This window comes from Herpailurus yagouaroundi, unplaced genomic scaffold, assembly GCF_014898765.1.
Source record: "Herpailurus yagouaroundi ecotype Mexico unplaced genomic scaffold, PumYag 160, whole genome shotgun sequence".
NCBI lineage: Eukaryota > Metazoa > Chordata > Mammalia > Carnivora > Felidae > Herpailurus > Herpailurus yagouaroundi.
In genome coordinates this window covers 3,837,148-3,862,811 of record NW_024412401.1, presented here as the reverse complement: position 1 = coordinate 3,862,811, position 25,664 = coordinate 3,837,148, and the positions used below count along the sequence as shown (strand labels likewise).

At 43.5% G+C, this 25,664-nt stretch overlaps 1 protein-coding gene across 1 annotated transcript in view; it reads left to right on the top strand.

Moving 5' to 3' along the window:
* Nucleotides 1-4,187: 4,187 nt before the first annotated feature.
* The window catches only part of TTC39B (tetratricopeptide repeat domain 39B), a 125,332-nt gene continuing 103,855 nt past the window's right edge, over nt 4,188-25,664 (top strand). Inside the window, 2 exon segments of the mRNA XM_040481291.1 lie at nt 4,188-4,242; nt 4,244-4,444. Of these exon segments, the coding sequence (XP_040337225.1) occupies nt 4,201-4,242; nt 4,244-4,444 (243 nt within the window). The 5' untranslated portion in view covers nt 4,188-4,200.

Sequence of the window (25,664 nt, the reverse complement as noted above, 5' to 3'; positions counted from 1 at the left end):
TGTCCCTCATTATTACTGGTTCTGTCCTCTTTACAAAAACTTACTATGCTATAGCATTGGCTTTACGAGGCCTAAACAAAATGCTCTGTGTACTATGAGCTTTTTTATACTTTCATTTATTCACTCAATAACCATACATTAAGTATCTGTTTTAAGTTTTGGGCACTGGGGTTTTATTATAAACACAAAACACAGGGTTCCTTTCCTGATGGGAGTTTACATTACAGTGTCTGTGTGGAGGTGTTGCTGTTGAGGGAGATAGACCAAGAACACATAAACAAATGAGCAAGGCAGTTCAGATAGGAAAAAGTGCTATAGTTAGGAGGACATGGGAGTGTGTAATTGAGAGGGAGAGGCTATGTTAGAAGGGAAAGTTCTCCTCCAGGAGCTAAGATATGAATGTGAGACAAAGCCATTAACAAATGTGCAATTTACAATGAGCACTTATTTCGTGGTTACGGTCATCTAAAAATTTTTGTTTCTAAACAAAATTCCCACTACACAAATGATGAAGATACAACCTCTTTTTAAATCAAGTATCAACGAAAAAATGCTCCATCTGTTAATGCCAAAGATAAGATTGTGAGCAATATTAGAATTATTTTGAAATCCAAACAGCTGTCAGTAGGTGTGCCTTCAAAAAAAAAAAAATCAAGCACTTGCTCTTGCTTAATCTCTATATTAGTTACTTTTGGGAAATGAAATATTTGAGTATCTCACTTGACTGTTAAGAGTACAATGTTATCAGCAAACTGGCAATGAATTCTGTGGCAAAAATGAACCCATTCTGGTTTTTGAAAAAATCTGTTTTATATTTGTGACTCATGATCTTGTAGAATCCTACATGTGCAGAGAAAGTTGGCATCTGCCAGGAGCAAAGCAAATTTGATTAGATGTTCCAGTGGCTAGAACATATTCATTTAGTGTTTACAACTGGCTTCCTTAGAAATATGAGTGTTGCTTATCTAGTGACGTGAATTTAAAACATACAGAGCCTTGAGCACTGGGTGTTATATGTAAGTGATGAATCACCAAATTCTACTCCTGAAACAATTACATTACATATTAACTAACCTGGTTTCAAATAACATTAAAAAATAAAAATAAAAACAAACAAAAAAAACCCCCAAAATGATTCCATCGGAACAATGTATGTTAAGCATAGAAAACCTCTAAGAATATACATTAAAATGTTAACTGTTTAAAAAAAAAACAAACATACAGAGCTTCAGATATGATCCCTGATTTTTTTTTTTAATTTTTTTTTTTCAACGTTTACTTATTTTTTGGGACAGAGAGAGACAGAGCATGAACGGGGGAGGGGCAGAGAGAGAGGGAGACACAGAATCGGAAACAGGCTCCAGGCTCTGAGCCATCAGCCCAGAGCCTGACGTGGGGCTCGAACTCACGGACCGCGAGATCGTGACCTGGCTGAAGTCGGACGCTTAACCGACTGCGCCACCCAGGCGCCCCTATGATCCCTGATTTTTTAAGAAAACCCACCAAACTTTATAAGAATAGATTTCCTAAAAAATTGGACTTGATTCTCATTATAACACCAACATACTACAAATGTAGAGCCAAGTTTTTTGTATCTCTTCAAAATTTGAGATGAAATTTGTAAGACAATAACAAAGCATATGGGAGAGGGAGAAGCCACCAATGAGATGGTTTCACGTCAAAAAGATGTGATATTAATTTAGGAACCAATGAACTTTAAAAAGTGGAATCATGTGTGAGTAATAGAGTAGAATCTGGACCCAGACGGGAATCTAGCCTCAGAAAGTGAAGCATAAACAGAAAAGAGGGTGGAGGGGAGGAGGAATGGAAATTTTCAGGCGTATTGGAATTAAAAGACTCTTAGTTCCCTTCTAGCCCATATATTTGATTCTAAGAGCACCCAAAGAATGTGTTAACCAGGGGCAGCTGGGTGGCTCAGTCAGGCGACCTATTCTCAATTTTGGCTCAGGTCATAATCTCAGGGCCAAGGGATTGGGCCCTGGGTCGTCTTGTTCAGAGTCTGCTTAAGATTCTCTTTCTCCTTCTCCCTCTGCTCCTCCCCTGCTGGCTCGCTCTCTCTAAAAAATAAATAACTAATTTTTTTTTGTTTTTTTTAAAAAGGTGTTGGGGCTCCCGGGTGGTTCAGTCAGTTAAGTGTCCAACTTTGGCTCAGATCATGGGAGTTTGAGTCCTGCTTCTAGCTCTGTGATGACAGCTTGGAGCCTGCTTCAGATTCTGTATCTCCCTTTCTATCAAAAATAAACATTAAAAAAAAAAGAGAGAAGATGACCAGTTAAAAAAATGACCTTATTGAGAATACAGATAACCATAAAATTTACCCATAAGCATACAATTCAATGATTTGTAGAAAATTCAGAGTTGTGCAACCATCAGGACAATCTAACCTAGTTTTTTCTTTTTTAAAAAAAATTTTTTTTTCAACATTTATTTATTTTTGGGACAGAGAGAGACAGAGCATGAATGGGGGAGGGGCAGAGAGAGAGGGAGACACAGAATCAGAAACAGGCTCCAGGCTCTGAGCCGTCAGCCCAGAGCCTGACGCGGGGCTCGAACTCACGGACCACGAGATCGTGACCTGGCTGAAGTCCGACGCTTAACTAACTGCGCCACCCAGGCGCCCCTAACCTAGTTTTTTCATTGTTCATGGGATAGAAACCATTGTAGAGCAAGTTTCAAGGATGCAAAGGGGATTTATTGAAAACATGTGTAATAGACATGTGTGGGCAGTTGGTTTACTGAAACAAATAAGGGGAAAGAGAGGGAGAGTGGCTGGAGGCAGTACAGAACAATGGTTAAAAGCTACCCCTTGAAGTCAGACTGCTGGAGCTCAGATTCAGTCATCCTTATTTGCTTTAAAGCTGTTTGACCTCAAATAAGTTACTTAACTCTCTGAGCCTCAATTTATTCATCTGTAGTATACTAGTACCTACTTCATGGGGTTATGAAGGATAAATGAGATAATATGTATGAGGTGCTCAGCATAGTCCTGACCTATAGTAAGTACTCAACAAATGTTAGCTATTTTTATGATTATCACTGGATGACCATTAAATAGCCTTTCACGAACCAGACACAAAAGACCACATGCTCTATGATTCAATTTATATGAAATTCTAGCAAAGTCAAAACGATGGTGATAGAAAGTAGACCAGTGGTTGCCAGAGGCCATGGAGGGGGGAGGGGGCATGAATGACAGCAAAGGAGCACAGGGAACTTTTGGGATGGTGTTTTGTAAACATTTGTCATGGAATTAAACTTGGCGAATTTGATTGTGTGTGAAACAAAGCAGACAAAAAATACCCCAACCCTAAAAAATATAGCTTTTAATTTTCTAGTTGGATAGTTTAATTATTACGTGTTAGAAGCAAGAATGAATTTCTAAACTCAGCCAGCAAATATTTGTTGGGTACCTATTATGTGCAAGGCACTGTTCTAGTGCTGAGGATACAGCCTTGAAGTGGACAGCATCTCAACCCTCATACAGCTTACAGTTCAAGCATGAATTAGATACATGTGTTTGGGGCCACAAAAGTCAGTGTGGGATGTTATGCGGACATAATCGAGACAGGGGAGTAGGAGGAGGGGTAGAGGAGCTCCAATTTATATAAGTATCTGTTCCGTGGATTTTCCTTTATTTTTCGAACATACACAGAAGTAAACACAGCGTGCCTCTATCTGACGTAGTGTTTGGGCACGTGGCGTGACAGAGGCCTCTGGGTGACAGGTGATCTTGAGTGACCCAGGGCTGCCCTCTGGTCCCCATTATCTGTGAGTCTCACATGGCGACGCAAGAGGACTGGCATCGGCCCACGGACCAGGTGGACGCTTCCACCGGCCTGTAGAGTAGCGCGCCCTCGATCTCGTCAACTAGGCGCTCTCTTGCCTCCAGGCTACCAAGAGCCCCATCCTCTCCCGCCCCCACGCCTCGGCAGAGCTCACTATGCTGGGCCTCGGCAAGCACCCGCCCAGAACGTGGGCCAAACCACCGAAGTCTCAGCCTGCGAGATGACTCCGCCCACCAAGTGACCCTACCCACGGGTGACCCCGCCCACTCGGGGGGCGGAGACTCGTTGCGGGAACCTGGTTAACTCTTCAGTTTGAGTCGCGTGGGGGGGCGGGGCGAGGCCTGCGGGGGGCGGAGCTTGCGGCGAGGCGGGCCGCTAGGAGCGGGCTAGGGAAATGGATGCTCTGCTGGTCTGCGGGCGCCGGGGGCGGGGAAAGCACTCGCTCAGCTCGGCGCTGGCCCCGCCCGCGACCCGGCGGGAGTCCGGGGCCGCCCCCTTCCTCCCTCACTGGCGCTGTGCTGAGTCCCGAGTCGAGAAACCTCGCAGGCTCTGAGCTCCCTGTCTGGGTTTTGGGTGGCTGCAGCCTGAGGAGGAACATGGCGCTCGTAGGCAACGGAGCAGAGCTGGAGGCGGACGAGGTACTGGCTGGTGGGGGTGCGGGTACTGTCCCTGGAGTCCGGGAGGGATGAGCGAGCCCGGCAGGGACGGCCAGGGTCCGCCCCCTTGGTCCCCCAGTCTGGGACAGGCAGCCTCTGGTTCGGAGGAAGGGGCAGGGGCTGCGGGGGGGGGGCGGGGTGGGGAGGGCACCCGGCCTGGGAGGTCTTTCCCTGCGGCCGCGAGGAGGACGCTCGGAGCGGAGGCGCTGCGGAGTTTGGGGCGCCGGCACCGCGGGGTCGTGGGATAGAGGATACCACGTCGGGTCGGCGGGTGGTTGGGTGCGAGTGTGCGGGAGCGCGGGACTCGCAGCCCTGGGCTGTTCTGAGACTGTTCAGGAGAGCCTGGGCTTTTTGAGGTCTGACCTTGAAGTCCCGATACTGGCCCTCGGGGTTTGTGGAATCTCACTTCTGTGGAAGTTTCCAGGTGGCAGAACCGAAAGGCTTCAGTCGGTGACAGGAGGAGGACAGGCTGAGGAAGGAGCCCCAGGGGTGTTTGCGCGAGCGGACAGAGCACGGGCTGCCGAGGGGCCGGAGGGCTGCAGGACCGGAGCAGCAGCCCAGGAACTGGTGCTTTCTCCGCAGTCCACAGGGCACGGGCCTTTCCCACGCAGGTCCGCCGTGGCGGTGGTGGACGGGAGAGAACCGACTCCGGCCTCTTCACTTCTCCACTGTATTTAAATAGCCATTTCCTCCGGTGGCGGGCGCGCGGGGGTCTGAGCACCCTTTGGCGCGCGCGCTGGACCTGTTGATTTAGTGATTGTTCCTTTCAGCAGCACTTGGCAGTTCCGGAGAGACGCTCCCTCGTGCGCTGGAAGTTGAGGCCGGCAGCAGCACCCACATTTGCTGCTGCTGCTGCCATTTTACCTGACTTGAATTTTACAAGTCGCTGCTGGAGGAGGTTTAGTTTCAAATGATGCAATAGTGGAAGATCTGGAGGAGGCGGGTTAAGATTCCAGTCCCATCTCTTTCATGTTGGAAAACTCCTGACAACGAACTGTGTTCTCAGTGTAGCCCTTAATATAAAAACGAAACAAAAACCAAACTACAGCTCCTTTACACGACTGACCGGCAAGAGGGCAAGCCGGGTCATTGAGAACCTTCCTTACAGCCAGTCCCTTGCATTGAGGACCCCCAAGACCACAAAACAATGAGCCACAATTTGCTAAGTTGCATGTATTTATTGTTGAAACTTTTACACTACACATAAAGGCAAGTGATGAAATAGCATATTTGTTGCTATTTTCATCCATGACAACCTTTCTTTATTTATAGCTTTAGGCTGTCTTTGTGGTATGACCTAGAGCCTCCTGTTTTTCTTTCCTCCTTAGTTCTTTTCTTTAATCAAGGTAGTAACACTTTCATGGCGCTTTGGCCATACATACACTCCCTTCCTCAAAAGTTTTTATGACTGTCTGTTATATATTAAGTATTTATATATCTGGCATGCAAGGCCCTGGCAAAATGATCTAAATGTGATGTTCCAGCCTGTTCCCAACTGCTTCCCTTTGTATAACCAGTTAATTTGATCAGTGTTATGCCCATATTATAGATGAGGAAGCAAGACTGGAAGTAGATAGTAAATATGGAGTGAATTTTTGAATCCCTAGTCTGCTAGTCTAAAAAGATTTGGTAGTCTTAGGGCTATAGAATTGTCTAGACCAGAGCATTGTTGAGAAAGAAAGGGGATGCTATTAATAATTAACACTTGGACAGTAGGTGTGAATTGGGACTGTCCTGGGCTTATAGAAATACACAGCCATCCTAGCTATGCCCACTGCCCACAAGACGGACCGAAGTGTTAAGATACTCTAGCTAGGGAGGAGGACTCTAGTTCTGTGGGGGAAGTTAGGTCTCAGAACAGCAGAGAGCTTGGCACACAGCTTCTTGTAAATACACATTTGTTAAATGAATGAATAAAAGCAGAAATGATGTTTCTTAATAATTTCTCATTATTTGCTTTATTTTTCTTTTTTTAAATTCAGTAACTATTAGGCTCCTGTTAACATGTAATGTACTATGTTGGTCCTAGGAGGTGAGCAAAGTATAAACAAATTTTTTTGTTCCTGCCAAATTCACATTTATCCCTCACAGTACCCCATTTCTATTGGTATAAATTTTGCAAACATTAAAAAAAATGTTTATTTATTTTTGGCAGTGCCTGGGTGGCTCAGTCAGTTGAGTGTCTGACTTCGGCTCAGGTCATGATCTCATAGTTCATGGGTTCGAGCCCCGTGTCGGGCTCTGTGATGACGGATCAGAGCCTGGAGCCTGCTTCGGATTGTGTGTCTCCCTCTCTCTCTGCCCCTCTCCTGTTCGTGCTTTGTCTCTCTCTCAAAAATAACTACACATTAAAAAAAATTAAAAAAAAGAGAAAATGTTTTTTTAGTTTTTGGCGGGGGGAGGGGCAGAGAGAGAGGGAGACACAGAATCCGAAGCAGGTAGAGCTGTCAGCACAGAGCCGGCTGTGGGGCTTGAACTCACGTACGGTAAGATCATGACCTGAGCCGAAGTCGGAGGCTCAACCGACTGAGCCACCCAGGCCCCCAAATTTTGCAAACATTTATTGAACATTTGCTCTGTGCTGAAACTTGGTAGGTGCCTTAGAAAGAGAAGACACCGTTTTAGCTCTCTAGGGTTCTCTGTCTAGGTAGGGAGATATGACATGTGTATAAGAACTCCAGAATAGAGCTCAAGGCCGTGTAAGCAAGTAGGAAGTAGTGCATTGTGGACTGGGTACCCTTGACTTCCTTGTAGAAAGTCCCTAACATTTCATTGGCCTGAGCACTCTACCATGTCTACCCGGAGTGAACAAGACCTGGCTCTTCAATTTTACTGGGTGTGTGAAACTAAAATGGCTTATTTCAGCCGGGGAGCTTTTTAAACACTTTAATATACATTTGATAGGCTTTGTGGCTATTATTTTATATCCTAGGGAAGTAGAAGGGGGCCATGCGGTATAGTTGGAAAAGTAGCTAGGAATTAGATGAACTGGGCTCTCTGTCAGTAATTTGCCCGTTAGCCATGTATTCAGTATGTGTGCAGACATCTGCCCGCAGATACAATGGGGCACCAGACTGATAAGGTTTCTATCTACAGCTTAGTGATTTCATTGAGTAAGTCTCATTTTCTTAGGGTTCTTTTAAGTTTCCTCATCTGAAGAAGGTGGGGCTGGATGAACCCTAAGTGTTCTTCCATTTCTAGAAGTGTATACTTTTGTGGGGGGGATGCTCCTTTTTGGGAGGAGAGCTAATAAAATGGGACTTCCTTTTCTTTCAGAGTTTCTCAGGAGATGATGGTGGTAGAGAAACTGTCATGGTGGCTGGGGGATGGAGTGTTTTCTTAGGTAAACTGGTATTTCTTGTTGTTGTTTTTCCGTTTAGTTGCTAGGAGGATAAATGTGGGAACACAGAAGTTAGGGCTTGCAACCTCAAGGGTGGCAGAAATGGGTTCTGGAGGGAGGCAAAAACATCTTAGATATTACAATGGTTTTATGGCCCTTCAGAGCTTGATCAACAATATCTTATTACTTAGCATTAAAATTTCTTTCCTTGAGTTTTCTTGGGTATTACGTAAGCAACGTTCACATCAAGTTCATGACAGATATACAGTATGTATGCAAGGTCAGTACTGTAAACCTACGACAAATAAATGGGAAGGACTGGAGAACTTTGTATCAGTTACTTGATCTTTAAGTTCTGTCTCTCCTGGTGACCTCCTCCTATGTACAGGCCACCCACTGGATGCCTTGTGGATGTTGCTTATGTTTGGCCCTGAGTGCTTTCATGAATGACTTGGTATCTGAAAATTAAATAGGAACAGGTTATATTTTATTATTTAATCCTAATAAAGTTATTCAGTCCACCAGTAGTTGTCAGGTACTAAAAAAAGAACATATCAGTAGTATCTGAATGAATATCTGCAGCTACTTAAGTTAAAAATTCTTTTCTTCTGTGAAACAGAAGTTCACTGAAAATAACTTTTTTTTAAGTTTCCATTTTCATTTTTTATTTAAGTAATTTCTACACCCAGTGTGGAGCTCGAACTCACAACCCCGAGATCAAGAGTCACATACTCTTCTAACTGAGCCAGCCAGGCACTCCCCAAAATAACTTCTTTAAAAAGTGATTTTTAAGAAGACAAATTTTCAATTGTTTTACCATTGAAAAATAGCAGTTTTGAATGTCTGTTAAAAATTTGGTTGCATTGATATTGTTATGTAGAAATTGGAAATTTGCATGTGTAATCTGATACATTAAAAGCCACTCAGCAAATACAGTTATAAAGTTAAATGTTAATAGCTTTAAAATATTCAATTTAACTTAAAATATTTATTTTAACTTAAAATATTTATTTAGGTATTCCAAATCCATTGTTGAGTAAAAAAGAAGAAACTTTATACTGGCTTTTTTAATGTATAAAGCACATATACATCTCAGTGTTATTAAACTTTCATGGTGGGTATGGTTAGGAAAAATTGTCTAAAAGAGCTCCTTAAGAGGGCTATATGGAAAAAAGTGAGAAACACCGGTTGAAGAAAGAAACGGCTAATGTGGCAGGTGCTTTTGTGGTCTGCCTTTTTGGCTCAGGGTTTCTGAGATCTAATTCTAACTTAGAAAATTTATTTTTGGAATTTTAGATGAAGTTTAGATAAGATTGATTGCTACAGTTTTTTAAAGAATCAGATTCATTTTTTTTTTTAAGTTTATTATTTTGAGAGCAAGAGAGAGAGTGCATGCATGCCAGCTGGGGAGGGACAGAGAGAGAGAGAGAGAGAGAGAGAAAGAGAGAGAGAGAGTGAATCCCAAGCAGGCCCCACACTGTTAATGTGGAGCCCAATGCAGGGCTCAAACCCACAACCTGTGAGATCATGACATGATCCGAAATCAAGTCGGACGCTTAACCCAATAAGCCACCCAGGTGCCCAAGAATCAGATTCATTCTTTTATTCCCCCAGTGTTCACTGAGTACGTCTCAGGTGCTAACAGTCTGTACGTGCTGGAGGTACCCACTAAGATAAGACAGCATTATTGCCTTTGAGGAACATACGCTCTTAGCAAAAGACACATTTGTGCAAGTAACTAGTTCTGTCTTTGGATCGAGGTAGGTTTTAGGTAGAAGGGTCATGTAATTTATTGTCCGTAGCAGGGCAGTATGAGAGTAAATGGGATGCTTTTAGTAATTACCCTAGGACAACAGGTGCAACACAGGGATGCCACCCTAGTTTAGGGGCTGACAGAGACTTTAAGATAAAGAGATAGATAGCATTTGAACTGGGTCTTGAATGGTGAGCAGGCTTGTGCCCGGCAGAGCAAGTGGGATATGGCATAGGCTTTGTGGAAGTTGAGATGGGCAGGAATGAGAGCACACCTGGGTTCAGCAGGGCCCCCAGCCAGCGGGAGGGAGAGCCAGTGAGGGCTGAGACCACAGAGGCCAGCTTGGATCATGTGGTACCGCATCTGGAGCATCATGCTAAGTGTGGGTGAAATCTCCTGAAAAATGGGAATCTGGAAGGTTTTTTAGCCAGGCAAGTGTGATAAGGTTATTTCTTTTAGGAAGAAGAATCTGGTGAAGGTAATGCAGCCAGATTGTGGAAGTGGCGGCAGGAAGGGCGAGAGGCTTGTTGCAAGAGTTAATGTGGGAGGAGGTAAGGACAAAAGTGGAGCAGAGGCCACGGTCTTTGAAAGAAGAGGCCAGATGTGAGGGAGAACATGGAGGAGGAATTGTCTTGGGAGCCTTTTCCCCAGTTTGAGGGGCAGCGGATGGAGAGGGGTGGGGAGCAGTGATAATTCTGGGTTCCTTGTGTGGCTGGGCTGTGGTGCTGTTAACACACGAGGGGTGGGTGTAGAGGACAGGGATGGGGGAGTACCTCATGTAGATTATGCTCACCTTTGTGGCTTGCTATGACTTTCCTTTTTTTTTTTTTAATGTTTAGTTACTTAATTTGAGAGATAGCACGAGTCAGGGAGGGGCAAAGAGATAGAGAGAGAGAGAGAGAGAGAGAGAAGAGAGAGGATCCCACGCGGGCTCCGTGCCATCAGCACAGAACCTCACCCGGGGCTTGATCTCACAAACAGTGAGATCATGACCTGAGCCGAAATCAAGAGTCAGACACTTAACCGACTGAGCCACCCAGGCACCCCTCACTGTGACTCTTCATTACTGAGGGACTGTTTATGAGTGCGTGAATTTGGGCAGGGCTGAGAAAGGGTGTTTACAAATTGGTTCTGCAGATTAGTGGGAGGTAAAAATAGCATCAGCTTATGCCATCAGCCTCCACGTCCTCCTCCTCAGGTTAACCAACCGGCAGTTTTCCTGATTTGTTCAACCTTGAGTCTCTTGAAATCCTGTCTCTTCTTGGAATGCCACCTTCTCAGTGAAACTTGCCTTCACTTTCTCTTCCCCGTCCCTTCGTACCTGGATACCCGCTTCCTTCCTCTCAAGTCCAGTAGCACAGGTATGCTCTTTCTAGGCAGGTCTCTGGTCTTCCTGGGGTTAGCTGTTTGCCTTCCCTTCTTAGCTTAGTTCCCTGCCCACGGGTGCTGTTACTAATTATCGACGGTGTGAATCTGCTAGTGTGAATTCTGTGAGGCTCATGGTTTCCACCTAACCATTTGTTGACATCTTCTCAGGCCTGAGTGTTGGGGGACCCGGTGGCCATCTCAGGTGGGTCTCCTGAAGTCACTGTGTGCTCACTTTCCAGAAGATGAGTATCTGGAGACTGCCCAGTGCTTGTGAAGCTTTCTGGGGAGAGCTTTCTGTTGGTCCCCGACTGTGTCAGAACTTTCTTCCCACTCCTTGCTTAGTGGATATTGGTCCTCCACCCTGGCCAGTTGGCCATATTGGTTGGGTCACCACACCTCTCTAAAGGGACTCCTCAAGTGTCGAATGCCTGAAGGTTCAAATGCCATTATGCTACTTATGCTCTTTATTTAAAGACTGTGGCTGTGTAGTAAAGTGCTTCCTTGCTGAGATCCTTAGGCATGTCCCCTTAGTATTGCTGATATTATGCTGACATATACATAGGGCCTACATATTTTAAAATATTTTAATGAAATAACGTGACATATATGTATTTGTTGGCTCTGATTGCAACTAGTAAGTAAGAATTATTCAGTCTAATTTGATGTGTTGAATATTGCACTAGGTGCTGTAGAGGCAAACACAGCTCCAGCTCTAAGTTGGGGTCTAGTAGGGAATGGGAGCAGGTATACAGACAAATAGATGCAATACTCTGTGCTGAGACCATAAAGGAGGATTGCCAGGGTGCTTTGGGAACGCAGAAGGAGGGCACCTCATCCTAAAGGGAGGATGGGTAGTCAGGATGGTCTCCTTGAGGAGGCCATTTCTTAGAAAATCTGGATCTTACAGGATGAATAGGGGTTAACCATGAGGAGAGAGTGGGTAACAAGGGGAGTTCTTGAAGTGTGTCCCAGGGAGAGGGAACAGCAGGCATAAGGTATAGAGGTGGGGGGAGAGTCGGTGGTGCTCCGGGTGGCAGAGAATGAGTCTGGAAGGGTAGGATGGGCCATCCGATTCTTTCATGCCAAGTTGTGGGTATTACCATGTGCATTTAAGGGTTTAAGCTAAGGAGAGGTGTGGAGAGACCAATGCTGTAGGTGGCTTTGTCTGGCAGTGCGTGGAGGCTGATTGGAGGGAGACAGGACCCCAGGTGGAGAGACAGGTGCTTTTCTGGTGTTTTGTTTGTCAGTGGCTGTTATAGCCCTCTGAAGGCCCACTGTATGCAGGTGTAGCTAAGCACTGGGATAACATGGTGGGTAAGATAAGGAGCAGACACTTGAGAATGTGGGCCCAAACGCACAACTCTAACTTGGAGTAGGGGAGAGGCCAGACAGAGTGTAAGTACCCTGGCGCTCCTAGGAAGAGGAGAGGACACTCACAGGGCAGTCATCAGGATGTCATGCCCCCACCCGCAAGCGGCTGACTTGGTTTCCTGACCTAGTCTTTACTACCCAGCTGTGTGATGGAAGAGCAAGTCCCTTTAAGCCTTTTGGGCTTTGGTTTCCTCACAGGTAACGTGAAAGAGTTGACATTGACCATCTATTTCTGAAGTGCTTTTCAGCTTTGACATCGATGATCTAGATGGTGGTTTTGATCTGGATGTTGAGGGGTGGATTTCAGCAGGCAGCAGCGGGACAGCTCACACCTTCATTCCTTGAAGCGGAGGGAGCCGCAGAGGAAACAGGCTTGGGCATGGATGAAGCATGTCGGAGGCCATTGCGTGCAAGTAGGGGGCGTGCAGGGGCTGTGTGGCCGAGGCAGGAGGGCAGTGCTGTGTGTGTTGCTGCAGTGCTCAGCTAGGGAGCTGGGGTCTTTTTCTATTTTCTTCTTTGACAGTGGGGAGACACATGTATCCTCCTGTATTCGGGGAATGTGTTTCCTTCTCTTCTCCCCTCCCCTCCGGTCCCCTCGGCTCCACACCACCCCCCCCAACCCCCCCCACCTTTTTATAAAAGAAGCAGTGAGGATTCTATTTCTTGGTTTTGCTTTGTCCTTTCTCAACTTGTTTCGGAAGTTTTAAACAAATGACTGTCCACTGCAATGCAGTGGTTAAGGAGGCAGACAAGTCAGACATGCCTGAGTAATTCCATAGACTTATGTTTCATCACATAGACTCTTACTCTTGGCTGAGTTCTGGGATGCAGAACCACATGGTGCACCACTGCTGTCTCTCCCCGCTTCCTTGGACTGCTCCGTCTCAGAGTTCTGGAGTTCCTGGTCTTTTTTCAACTCATGAGCGCGGTCCTTCCATTCAGAACTAAAGGAAACAAACCTCAGATTCTCACATCATTTCTCAGGCCAAAGAGGGTATGATCTTTCTGAAAGGAGGAGGGCAAGACAGATGACAGGGTGAGAGATTCCTCAAGAGAGGGGAATGAGGCCTCACTGCAAAGCCTCTCCCAGGAGCACTCATTGTGCAGAATCACTGGCTGAGGGCTGACTGCCCAGGAGCACTCCCTGTGCACGGCAGCATCGAGCTTCTGAAGAGGGCCAGCTTGGGTTCAGATCCTGGCTTCCCATTTGCTCTGTGACCTCGGGCATGTATTTAACCTGTCTGATGCTCTTCATTTATAAAACGAGAATAATGGTACCTACCCGTAAAGGTGCTGATGAGGCTGAAGTAAGGGTCTACTTCACAAAGCGCTTGGCATATAGCATTTTCAGGATTACTCTGAAAGTGGTAGTTCTCTTTTCCTTTTGCTTACCTTAAGATGTTGCTGCCACTGCCTACTACTTAGGGGTTTGGTGAAGAATCTGTGTGTTCAGATATAATTTTACCTTATTTTTGCAGCCAACTGAGAGGGAAACTCTCTAAGCATGCATTCAAGAAACAGGAAGTGACTGGCCCAGGGTCTCTCAACTCACTTAGGCAGGGAATTGGCATTAGAAGTCAAGTGCTCTAACTCTACATTCAGTGCCCTTCCCACTAGGTCAGAGGGTGGCAGACTTAGAAGGACAAATGTACTCTGCCCCCTTCCTTCCTGTCTTTGTCAGTAAAGTTATATTGGGACACAGCCCTGTCTGGTTGTGTAGGGGTTGCCCGTGACTGCTTTCACTAAACTGCAGAGTTGAATAGTTGGGGCACAGACTGTATGGCCCACATGGCCTGAATATTTGTCAATTCTTTATGGAAAAATTTTGCTGACCTTTGTACTAGGTGATTTCAGGGCCTATACGTAAGTTGTTTATAATGTGTTGTAAGCCTTTTGAATTCAATTTGCTTGTTTTCTTAATATTCCTAGAAGCATCAAAAACTAGGAAAAAATAGGAATTTATTTGACACATCCCATGAAGTGGTACGGTACACGTTCTGGAGTTAGACGGACACGAGTTTGAACTCCTCCTCCATGTACTGCCTTGGCTAAATTAAGCTTCGGTTTCATCTGTGAAATGAACATAATAAAACCTACTTCAGTGGGTTATTGTGGAGATTAAAGTCCTATAAAGGGCTTAGCATATGGGGCACAAATGTTGGCTCTTGGCTCTTTTGTTGTTGAGGCTGCACGTGTGGATGCTTGACATTGTTCTCCCAACTGTGTAAGAAACTGGCTGTGTGAGGGTTGGCCCATCCAGGCTCTGGCACAACCCCTGTCCAGCAGTTGGATTCCTTTAGGATAGATGCAGGTACCTCTCAGGCTACTCCCAGGACTCCAGCCCGGTCAGTTCTGCGTTTATAGTCCTCACCCTTTCCTTCCCTGAGGTGGTGGGGGGAAGCCACTTAACCATAAGAGAATGGGAAACAGAGGCTCAAAGCAGAAAAGTGTGGATATTTGTCAGGAAGGCATTGGTACTCTCACTCATATTTTGAAAATGGCTTTTCCCTATTGACACGTAGTGGTATATATGGTAACCTTTGGTTTTTCTAGACATTATGCTGTGCAGGACCATCCCCTCTTTAACACTGGTGAATGTTGTGGCATTGTTACAGTCTTTTTCAGGTAACACCTAGATGTTAACAGGAGACCGTGACCTGTAAAAGGTATGCTTGTGTTCAGTTACTTGGTGTAAGAGGTTAAATTAAAAGGTAAAGGAGGGGACAGTGTGTGTGCACTCCTGGTGTGGAGGGGCTCTAGGGTTCTTGCTCAACCCCAAAGCAATGTGCCATGCCAGACTGCTCTTCCTAAAGTTCAAGTCCTACTAAAAATCTGTTCACAGCTTCTCATTGCCTTCGAAGTATTTTTTTTAAATCTTTATTTATTTTTGAGACAGAGAGGGAGAGACCGAGCGTGAGCAGGGGAGGGGCAGAGAGAGAGGGAGACACAGAATCTGAAGCAGGCTCCAGGCTCTGCACTGTCAGCACAGAGCCTGATGCAAGGCTTGAACTCACAAGCTGTGAGATCATGACCTGAGCCGAAGTCGGAGGCTTAACCGACTGAGCCACCCAGGCACCCCTGCCTTTAAGGTATCATGCAAACACCTTAGCACGACATATAAGGCCTTCCCTAGAATCTAGCTCATTGGTTCTCACACTTTAGTGGGCATACGTCACCAGGTTAGGGCAGTGGGTGATTTGTTAAGATGCACATTCCTACGCTCCCGCGCATGAGCCGTTCCTATTCAGTAGGTTGGGGCTGGGGTGGCTCCCAGATGTTTGCATTCTTTTTTTAAATTTTTTTTTTCAACCTTTTTATTTATTTTTGGGACAGAGAGAGACAGAGCATGAACGGGGGAGGGGCAGAGAGAGAGAGAGGGAGACACAGAATCGGAAACAGGCTCCAGGCTCCGAGCCATCAGCCCAGAGCCTGACGCGGGGCTCGAACTCACGGACCGCGAGATCGTAACCTGGCTGAAGTCGGACGCTTAACCGACTGCGCCACCCAGGCGCCCCTCAGATGTTTGCATTCTTAACAGGACTAATATCAGCCATGCTGAAGTGCTTGTAGCTCCCCTTGTGTGCCCCAGCTCCCAGGTCAGTCCTTTCTCACTTCCCAGCTTTGGATATGCCATTTCGTCACCTGGCCAGTTCTGCTTCGTCGTTGAAGACTTGGGGACACCTCTCCTCCTCCAGCCTTCTTAGATATTCCCTCCTTCCGTCCTGTGGAGGTGCTTAATAACTGTGCAGCATTGCTGGCTGCCTCGAAGATGAGATAATCCTTTTTTGGCATATGTGCCACGACATCTGGCAGGGATGGGATGCAGACGCTCCGTTGTTCCAAAAGGAAAGGGTGGTCCTTCTTCTCTAGAGCAGAAAAGGAATTCCCTTCAGGGGTTTCTAACAATGAGATGTTTTTATCTTCTCAACCAGGAAGGAGAATTCGCCTCCATATCTATTAGCCTTATTTCAGTACACTTGAAAATCAAAACAGCTTTATTGAGGGGTGTAAATACATACCATAAAATTGACTCCTTTTTAAGTCTACAATTCAGTGATTGTTAGGAAGTTTACAGAATTGTTCATAGATCACCACAGTCCAGTTTTTTTTTTTTTTTAAATTGAGGCATAATTGGTGTAAAACATTATATTTGTTTTAGGTGTACAACATAATGATTTGATATTTGTATATATTGCAAAATGATCATCGTACTGAGCCTAGTTAACATCTGTCACCATACATAGTTACATTATTTTTCTTGTAATGAGAACTTTTAAGATCTATTCTCTTAGCAACTTTCCGATATGCAACATGTTATTATTAGACATAGTCACCATGCTGTACCTTACATCCCCAGGACTTACTTATTTTTTAACTGGAAGTTTGTACCTTTTGACCCCCCGTCATCCATTTTGCCCCCCCCCCAACGCAATCCAATTTAAGAACATTTCCACACCCCATAAAGATTCTTGTACCCATTTGCTCTCACCTCAATACACTTTAACACTTAAAATAATTGAAAAACTTAAAATTGCTAGGAGAAAACAAAATTTCCCAGGCAGAAATAAAAATGAGATGCCATTATATATCAGAGGGATAATGCAAAAGTGTTAGGCATCCAAAAAAAACAGGACTGGAGAGCAAGGTGCATTTGGGTCAGTACTTGATTTGGCTTTTACACTATCAATATCATCAGAAGAGAGGTTCGAGGGCTACATGTAATTTGTGTCCAAATGAATAATTTGTCCCATTTGCAAGAAAGCAGATGAGTAGTGTACATGGATAAAGGTTTTTCCTGATTTTCTAGTTCATTTCCCAAGGCAGATTTCTACCCAGTATGCTTAGCTTTTTATCCAATATGTTTAGTTCTTGCTAGAGGAATAAACAAGCAATTGCATTTCTAAGCCATTCGCAGTAGAATGAAAGGGGCTGTCACCACAGCTGAAGTCTCAAGTGGGACGAAGAATCAAATGAAATCAGCCTCTTTTTAAAGCATCCCTGAAATTTCGATTTGTTGTGTGTCTTCTCAGGAAGGCATGTGAGAGAGAAAGTAGAAGGAACATGGGTGGGCTTACAGGTTAGCAGACACGGGTTGAGTTCTGCCACTTGCTGGCAGTGTGACCAGGGGCACGTTACTTAATCTGATTCTCTGTGAGCTTCAGTCTCTCATTAGTCAAATGGGATTCTACTGCCCATCTTAGAGATGCCAGGTGCAACCCTGGCACCTCACCCAGGGCCTGTCATACTATAAATACTTAGTTGCAGCCATTAATTTGAATAGCATCTGTGTATAGATTTCATTTTTTTTTTAATTAAAAAAAATTTTTTTTTTAACATTTATTTATTTTTGAGACAGAGAGAGACAGAGCATGATCGGGGGAGGGTCAGAGAGAGAGGGAGACCCAGAATCCAAAACAGGCTCCAGGCTCTGAGCGGTCAGCACAGAGCCCGACTCGGGGCTCGAACTCACAGACCGCGAGATCGTGACCTGAGCCGAAGTCGGACGCTCAACCGATCGAGCCACCCAGGCGCCCCAGTTTTGTTTGTTTTTTTATTTTCAAATTCAAACAGTGGTAAATGTCCTTATGGAGAACTTGCCTAAGCCAGGTAACCAAGGGCAAGGCAGGTGGAACCATAGTTTCCTCACTCCTGCAGCGGGGCTGAGTGAAATAGCATGCGGTCTGGCTGGGGTAGATAGGGAGCATTCACAAAATGAGGATGACTGGAGTTTATTCACACACTTGATGCTTTTAGAAGCTTGAGGTGTTCACATTTCTAACAGTTTGCTTGTTTGGTGATAATAGCATATGTGTGTATGTGGTATTTCTCCCAGCTTTTCCAAATAGAAACGATTGAGCTTCATGGAATTCATTTTCATCAAAGAATAAACTTTTTTTTCCCATAAATAGATGAGATGACTTTACTGAGATGTGAGGCTCCACAAATCAAAATGTATCTAATTATTGGGGCACCTGGGTGGCTCAGTCGGTTGAGTGACTTTGGCTCAGGTCATTGATCTCACAGTTCGTGAGTTCAAGCCCTGCATCCAACTCCCTGCCCTCTGTGTGGAGCCCACTTTGGATCTTCTGTCCCTCTATCTCTGCCCTTCCCCCACTTGTGCTCTCTCTGAAAAAAAAAAAAAAAATTAAAAAAAATCTATCCAATTATAGTTGACATTTAAAAAAGTAGAGCTATTAGCTTAGAAAGAATCAAAGAATCATTTTCTTCTTTTTTTCCTACACTTTATTTTTTAAAACTTATTTTTTACATCCAAATTAGTTAACATATAGTGCAACAATGATTTCAGGAGTAGATTCCTTAGTGCCCCTTACCCATTTAGCCCATCCCCCCTCCCACAACCTCTCCCGTAACCCTCAGTTTGTTCTCCATATTTATGAGTCTCTTCTGTTTTGTCCCCCTCCCTGTTTTTATATTCTTTTTGCTTCCCTTCCCTTGTGTTCATCTGTTTTGTATCTTAAAGTCCTCATATGTCGTTCTCTGACTGACTGATTTCGCTTAGCATAATACCCTCTGGTTCCATCCACATACTTGGAAATGGCAAGATTTCATTCTTTTCAATTGCCGAGTAATACTCCATTGTATATATAAACCACCTCTTCTTTATCCATTCACCCATCGATGGACATTTGGGCTCTTTCCACACTTTGGCTATTGTTGATAGTGCTGCTATAAACATTGGGGTGCATGTGCCCCTTCCAAACAGCATACTTGTATCCCTTGGATAAATACCTAGTTGTGCAATTGCTGGGTCATTGGGTAGTTCTATTTTTCGTTTTTTGAGGAACCTCTATACTGTTTTCCAGAGTGGCTGCGCCAATTTGCATTCCCAAGGAATCATTTCTTCTTCTTAAGGCTTACTTGTTTTTACCCCCCTTTGTAGTTTGTGGAGGAGGAGGTTATATTTGAATTTAGCTAAGAGTCAGAACTTCAGGTCTGTATATCTGGGGAAGCAGGTTTCACAGGACAGTAGATTAGGCTCCCCTCAGGGATGTGTGACATGCTTGAATGAACTCCTGTCTCTTTATTGGAGACCACGGAGCATTCATTCCATTTCAGTTGTGGCAATTTGGAGAAAATTGTCCTTTCTGTAATTATTTCAAGAGCAAAGACAAGGCTTTGGGGGAAACAAAACAGTATTGCTTAACCAAAACAGCCCTCCCTGTGCCTCATCTGATTCTCCATCTCTGTTCCCCTCCCAAAGTTCCCCTTCTTTTACTCCCACATTTCTTTCATAATCTAGTCCTGTTGAAACTCACTCCAGAACATGACTCCTTACTGTAGCCTGCCCGTTCTCTCCATCCACACTACCACTACGGGTTTCTCATGCCCTCACTTCTCGGAGAGCATCCTAACTGGTCTCCTGGCTTCCTGTGCCTTCTGCTATCTGTTCCAGTCTGCAGCCCACATGCTCATTCACAGACACGAGTACATGTTACTCCCTTCCTTAAAACTTTAAGCTTTCTGTAACATTTGGAATAAAACGCTTGCTCCTTCCCGTGGTCTATGTGGTCTGCCTTTTGCTTTCCTCCTCTGGCTCATCTGCTGTTCTCCCCGTCGTCGGTCCCTGTGTTGTAGCCATCCTGGCTTCCAGCAGATCTGCTGAACGCACCCTGTACTTTCCCACTGTGGTGCTCTTGCATGTTTCCCCAGCCTGGCAGACGTCAGCCAGGTCTTCACATGACCAGCTCCTTCTTAACTTTCCGTCCTCACTTTAAAGATCAGGTTCCAAGTGTGGCTTTCCTGAGGCTCTGTCTTCAAAGCAGCCTTTCTCTTTTCTCTATCACGCATCCTTTTTATTTCCTCTTTGATATGATCACAGTGGGTATTATCTTGTTTATTTTTTTCTCTGTCATCTGTCTGACTGCATCGGGTTTCAGGGCAGGAAGCAGAAATTGCCGTAGGTCATTTAAGTAAGATGAGTTTAGGAAGGGAAATAGGTGTTTACAAAATGCACAGAGAGGCTGAAGGAGCAGCTCTAGGCTGAGCCTCCAGGGAATGACCTCCGTCCCATCCGGAGCTGACCTGACTGCTTAGGGGAGGTGCTCCTATTCCCTGGCTGATTCTAGAGCCAGATGTTCAAGGCACTTTGCAGTAGCTGTCATTCAGGGATCAGGAAGCCAGAATAGAGAAGCTTCCATTGCCCCTGCTTTTTTTATTACAGGGAACTGGAAACTGGATGCTGGAGCACTGCTTTTGAAACTACCTCGGCTTCGTCACTCCTGTTTGATAGCAGAAAAGGCCAGAAAGGGGCAGGAAAATGGCCTTAGCCTTCTGGATCTTGTACAGGGGAATCTTAGTGGGTGTAGCTTCATTTTCACCCAGAGTCGGTCCACTTCCTCTGCAGTAAATCTTCAAGGCTCGCAGGAACTCCTGTCTCTGAATTATACTGAAGTTCTTCAAATGTCAGTTATGACTCGAGCAAAACTCTATTACGATTGATTTCTTCTGTTATTTCTGGGTGCTTTTCAGCTTCTTAATTTTGGCAGTGCTTTGTTTTCAGGTTGGCTGCATATGTTTTGCAAGTTTTCAGTACAGATAGCTCTCTCAATTAAAAAAAAGTGATTTAAAAAAAAAGAAGAAGGCGTTAGGGGCGTTAGGGTAGTTCAGTCGGTTGAGCGTCCAACTTCGGCTCAGGTCATGATCTTGCGGTCACTCAGTTCGAGCCCCTCTCAGGCTCTGTGCTGACAGCTCGGAGCCTGGAACCTGCTTCAGATTCTGTGTCTTCCCTCTGTCTCTGCTCCTCCCCCACTGCACTCTGACTCTGTCTCTCAAAAATGAATAAACGTTAAAAAAATTTTTTAAAAAGAAATAAAGAGACTTAGTTTTAGAGTTTAGACGTCTGTTACTGTGATATAAATGCTGATGGTCTTTTCAGTTCCCCTCCGAGTATTTAGAGCAATGAGTAAACAGCTAAGAATTGGTAATGAAACAGCTTCAGGTGGCAGCAAATGAAGCAGACCTTTAATATTCTCGTTGTAATAAAGCCAATTTTGTAACGTACATTGGTGTGTAAGTCACTGGCTACCTACCTCATTTTTGTTAGGAGGATCAGAACAATGGTTGCATCTTATTGCTAAAATTTTGATGTGCCTTAATCTTGTAAAATTCCTTGGCAAAACAGAATTCTCATAATAAGCAAGTTCTAGGTATTAGATAGAATATGCTCAGAGGGGATAAAGAGTGAGAAATTTAAAAGCTGCCCAGGACAAATTGGGGACAATTTAAGCCAGTAATGTGTGTAGGCATTTTATTTTTATTTTTAAAAAATTTGTTTGTTCTTGAACGAGGGAGAGTGAGTAGGGGAAGGGCAGAGAGAGAGAGAGAGAGAGAGAGGGAGAATCCCAAGCAGACTTCACATTGTCAGTGTGGAGCCTGATGCAGGGCTTGAACTTATGCACTGTGCCATCATGCCCTGAGCCAAAACCAAGAATCGGACGCTTGACCGACTAAGCTACCCAGGTGCCCCTGTGTATAGGCATTTTAAATAACGGGACTCCTTGAGCCTATATTGATGATAACTAGATAGATAAATGGGGATATGGGAGGACTTTCACTGTCAGTAAAAGGAGGGAGTGCTGGAGTTGGAAAATCAGTTTTTAGCTATCATTAGTAAACACAGAGTCAGGCAGCTATCACCAATGTGCTAAATCTAGGGGCAAATTTGGATGGGGGGCATATTTACACGATCTTACACTGTCTTACCACAAACTCCTTATTAATTGCAAGACAAAAATAATAAGTATGTAGTGGAGAAATCAGACAACACCTTGGCCAGGTGATCCAAATTACTGTCACTAGTGGGGGCAGATGAATATGTGTGCCTCCAGACACAAATGACCTGACAAGGACACAGTGTCCCTTGTGTAGTAGCCTAACCTGTATCTATCTAATCATGAGGAAACATCAGAGAAACTTTAAATAAGGAAGGTTCTATTTACAAAAAAAGGAGGGGAGTTCTGTGCTCTCCAAAAATGTCAATGTCATAAAAGACAAGAAAGGTTGTGAAAGTGTTCTAGATTAAAGGAGGTGAAGGAGACATGACAGCTAGATAGATCTACACTGCAAGGGAAAAATGTCAAAAAGGAGAATTGTTGGGTCAGCTGACACAATTGGAATATGGACAGTAGTTTCAGGTAGTTAAATTTATTGAAGTGCATGACTGTACCGTGGTTTCATAAGAGACTATCCTTATTTTTAAGAACTACACACTAAAGTATTTACAGCAAAGGGGCCACAATATATGCAATTTAGTCTCAAATGGTTCAGAAAATAATTAGTGGCTAGGTACCTAGGTAGAAAAGATGGACAAGGGAGGTAGAAGGGAGAGGGGAGAGCAGATTATAAAGCAAATGGGGCAACATGTTAATAATAGATGAATCTGAATAAAGGGCACACAGGTGTTCTTTTTACCGTTCTTATTCTGGTAACTTCTTTAAGTTTAAAATTATTTCTAAATAAAGAATTAAAAAAAAAATGTTGTCTAGGGACTGAATGTGCTGCTTACTTATCCTGGGCATGGAAACATGTAGGTTATAAAACAAATTAGTTGAAATGTCATGTTACTTTACCTTGCAGGAGTTTTTTTTCTAGGAATGTTGAATCTGCTTATCTCAAAGTAATACTTTAAGCTTTTTAAAATTGTTCTGATTGTTCATTTTTTACATTATATAGATAATACATAAAAGCATTCTTGTTGTAAAAGATCTAAGTGATGCAAAAGTCAAAGCGTGATCTTTCCATTGACCATTCCCTGCTTTCTCCTTCTCAGAGGAAATCAGCATTGAGTTTTTATGAATATATTCCCTGTATCTTTCCAAGGACTAGGCTTTTCATTTAATATTTCGTTTTTTAAATGTTTTATTTATTTTTGAGAGATAGAGAGTGAGAGAGCGCATGCAAGCGAACACGAGTGGGGGAGGGGCAGAGAAAGAGGGAGACACAGAATCCAAAGCAGGCTCCAGGCTCTGAGCTGTCAGCACAGAGCCAGATGCAGGGCTTGAACTCATCAACTGCGAGAGCATGACCTGAGCCAAAGTCGGACCCTTTCCCGACTGAGCCACCCAGGCGCCCCTTCATTTAATATTTCTTAGAGATATTTCCATGGTTTGTTTTATTCTTTATATAATGACTGAAGAGAATTGGGTAATGTAATGGTGCTGTAATTTATTTTACTATTTCTGTGTAGAAGATCATTTAGGTAGTGTCTAACTTTTTCCCAATATAATATGTTCCATAGCAGATGGATTCTTGTGTGTGTGTATGAATGTTCTAATAGCATAGATTCCTACAAGTAGTATTGCTATCCATGTATATGCATTTAAGTTTTAAAATAGATACTGTAAGACTGACTTCTATATAGACTGTAGCAAAGGTATGTGTTTGCTTTCCAGCATCTCTCTGTCAAGTGTGGATATTATCAGTCTTGTATATTCTTGTCAATCATATGGGCATACTGCTACTACTTTTTAGGTGCACATTTCCAAGTTTATTGGCTATTGGATTTCTTCTTCACTGAACAGTACTTTTCACACCCTTTATTGAGTGTTTTGGTTGTTTGTCTCTCATTGACTTGTAAGAGAGTTCTTTACGTATTATGAATAAATACTTTTTTGTCTGGTAAAGGTGCCTTAAATATTTTTTCCTAGCCATATGCTTGTCTTGGAAGCTTAAAAACTTTATATAGCCCTTTTACTTTTTTCTTTATGATTTCTGGGTTTTTGTCTTAGAAAGATTGTCCTTGTTTCAAGATTAAAAAAAAATATTCTTCATTTATCTCGTGTGTGTGTGTGTGTGTACTTAATCTATATGGAAACTTGTATATGGGTTTAATTTTATTTTTGTCCTAAGAGATAACCAATTTCCTTAGCATCACTTATTATAATTCATCACTTATATATAATTCTTCTTTCTTCAATTGAAAGATTTAACTGAATCATAAAATAAATATGTATATATATATGTGTGTGTGTGTATATACATATATATATGTATGTATATGTATATGTACATATACATATATCTTCCTGTGCCAACTCCACAGCTTTAATTTGGCAAGGAAAATTCTGTTTTCCTTTCAGATAAATTTGAAACCACTTGTAAGATTACTGGGCATGATGGATAGGAGCTCAGGCTATGGAGTCAGGTAGGCCTGTGTGTAAACCATTTATTAGCTCTGGGGTGATAATTACACCTCTTTTAGAGAAACACTGTCTGGTTTATATGAGACGATATATTAAGATGCAAAGCATAATACTTGGTGTATAAACATGCGAAATATTTTATATATTCTCATAGTGACATTTGATGTGTTCAGTAACCGTAGGATAGCTTATTAATCAGAATAACCTTTACTTTGACTTAAGAAACTAGTGCGTGCACACACACACACACACACACACACACGTGAGCAAAATTTCTATCTACAGTGATGCTTGAAGTGTAAACACATGCGTTTGTGCATTCCTGGACCACTCATTTGTTTCTTTATTCTTTCAAATAGTAGTTTCAACACAGTTGCCATGTGTATGCCTTGTGCCTGGTTGGTATTATGGATATGCCTCATGGAACCTGTGGCCTGGAGGGAGCTCAGACACAAAACAAATGACCATGTACCTAAGTTTGCAAGTGAGATCTATGGTGTGGAAAGAAGTTGTATCTCCATAGCTTTGTTTCGGTTTGATGAGGGTCATTTTGCCAAATAGCTCAGTTTGTGGAATTTGCAAAATTTGTTTCTCAAGGAGTTTTAAAGGTTTTAATGACAGTGCATGAAATCACAGATTCTGAAGTTGAACTTTGTGGGTTCAGATCCCAGTTCTGTCAGGTCCATGCTTTGTGACCCTGAGCAAGTTATTTAACCTCTCTGTGTCCCAGTTTCATCATCTGTAAAGTGGCGATCACACTAAGCCACTTCAGAGGGCTGCTAAGAAGAACAAATGAGTTCATACATGTAAAAGCATTTAGAGCAGCGCCTGGTACAATGAAGAGTGCTGCAGAACTGACACCATTATTATGATAGCCTTATGATATCAGCATCCACATTTCAACACTTCGTATGGAAATTTTTTATATTAGGTCGTTCTCCAAATCTTTAAAGAACCAACTTTATGGAGGTATAATTTGCATGCACTGAGATGCATCCATACTAAATGTACAGGGTAAATTTCATAATTGTGTACACCCATTTAAGCACCACTATAATTGAGGTCTTGACCATTTGCATCAGCCCCAAATGCCTCTGCTCCCTGGTACTCCTTTGCAGTTATTTCAGATTCTTTTTAATGCATTAGTTTTACCAGATTTTTGGTATTTTCCTTTTACATGTTTAGGATTTTAAAACTTTTTTTTTTTTT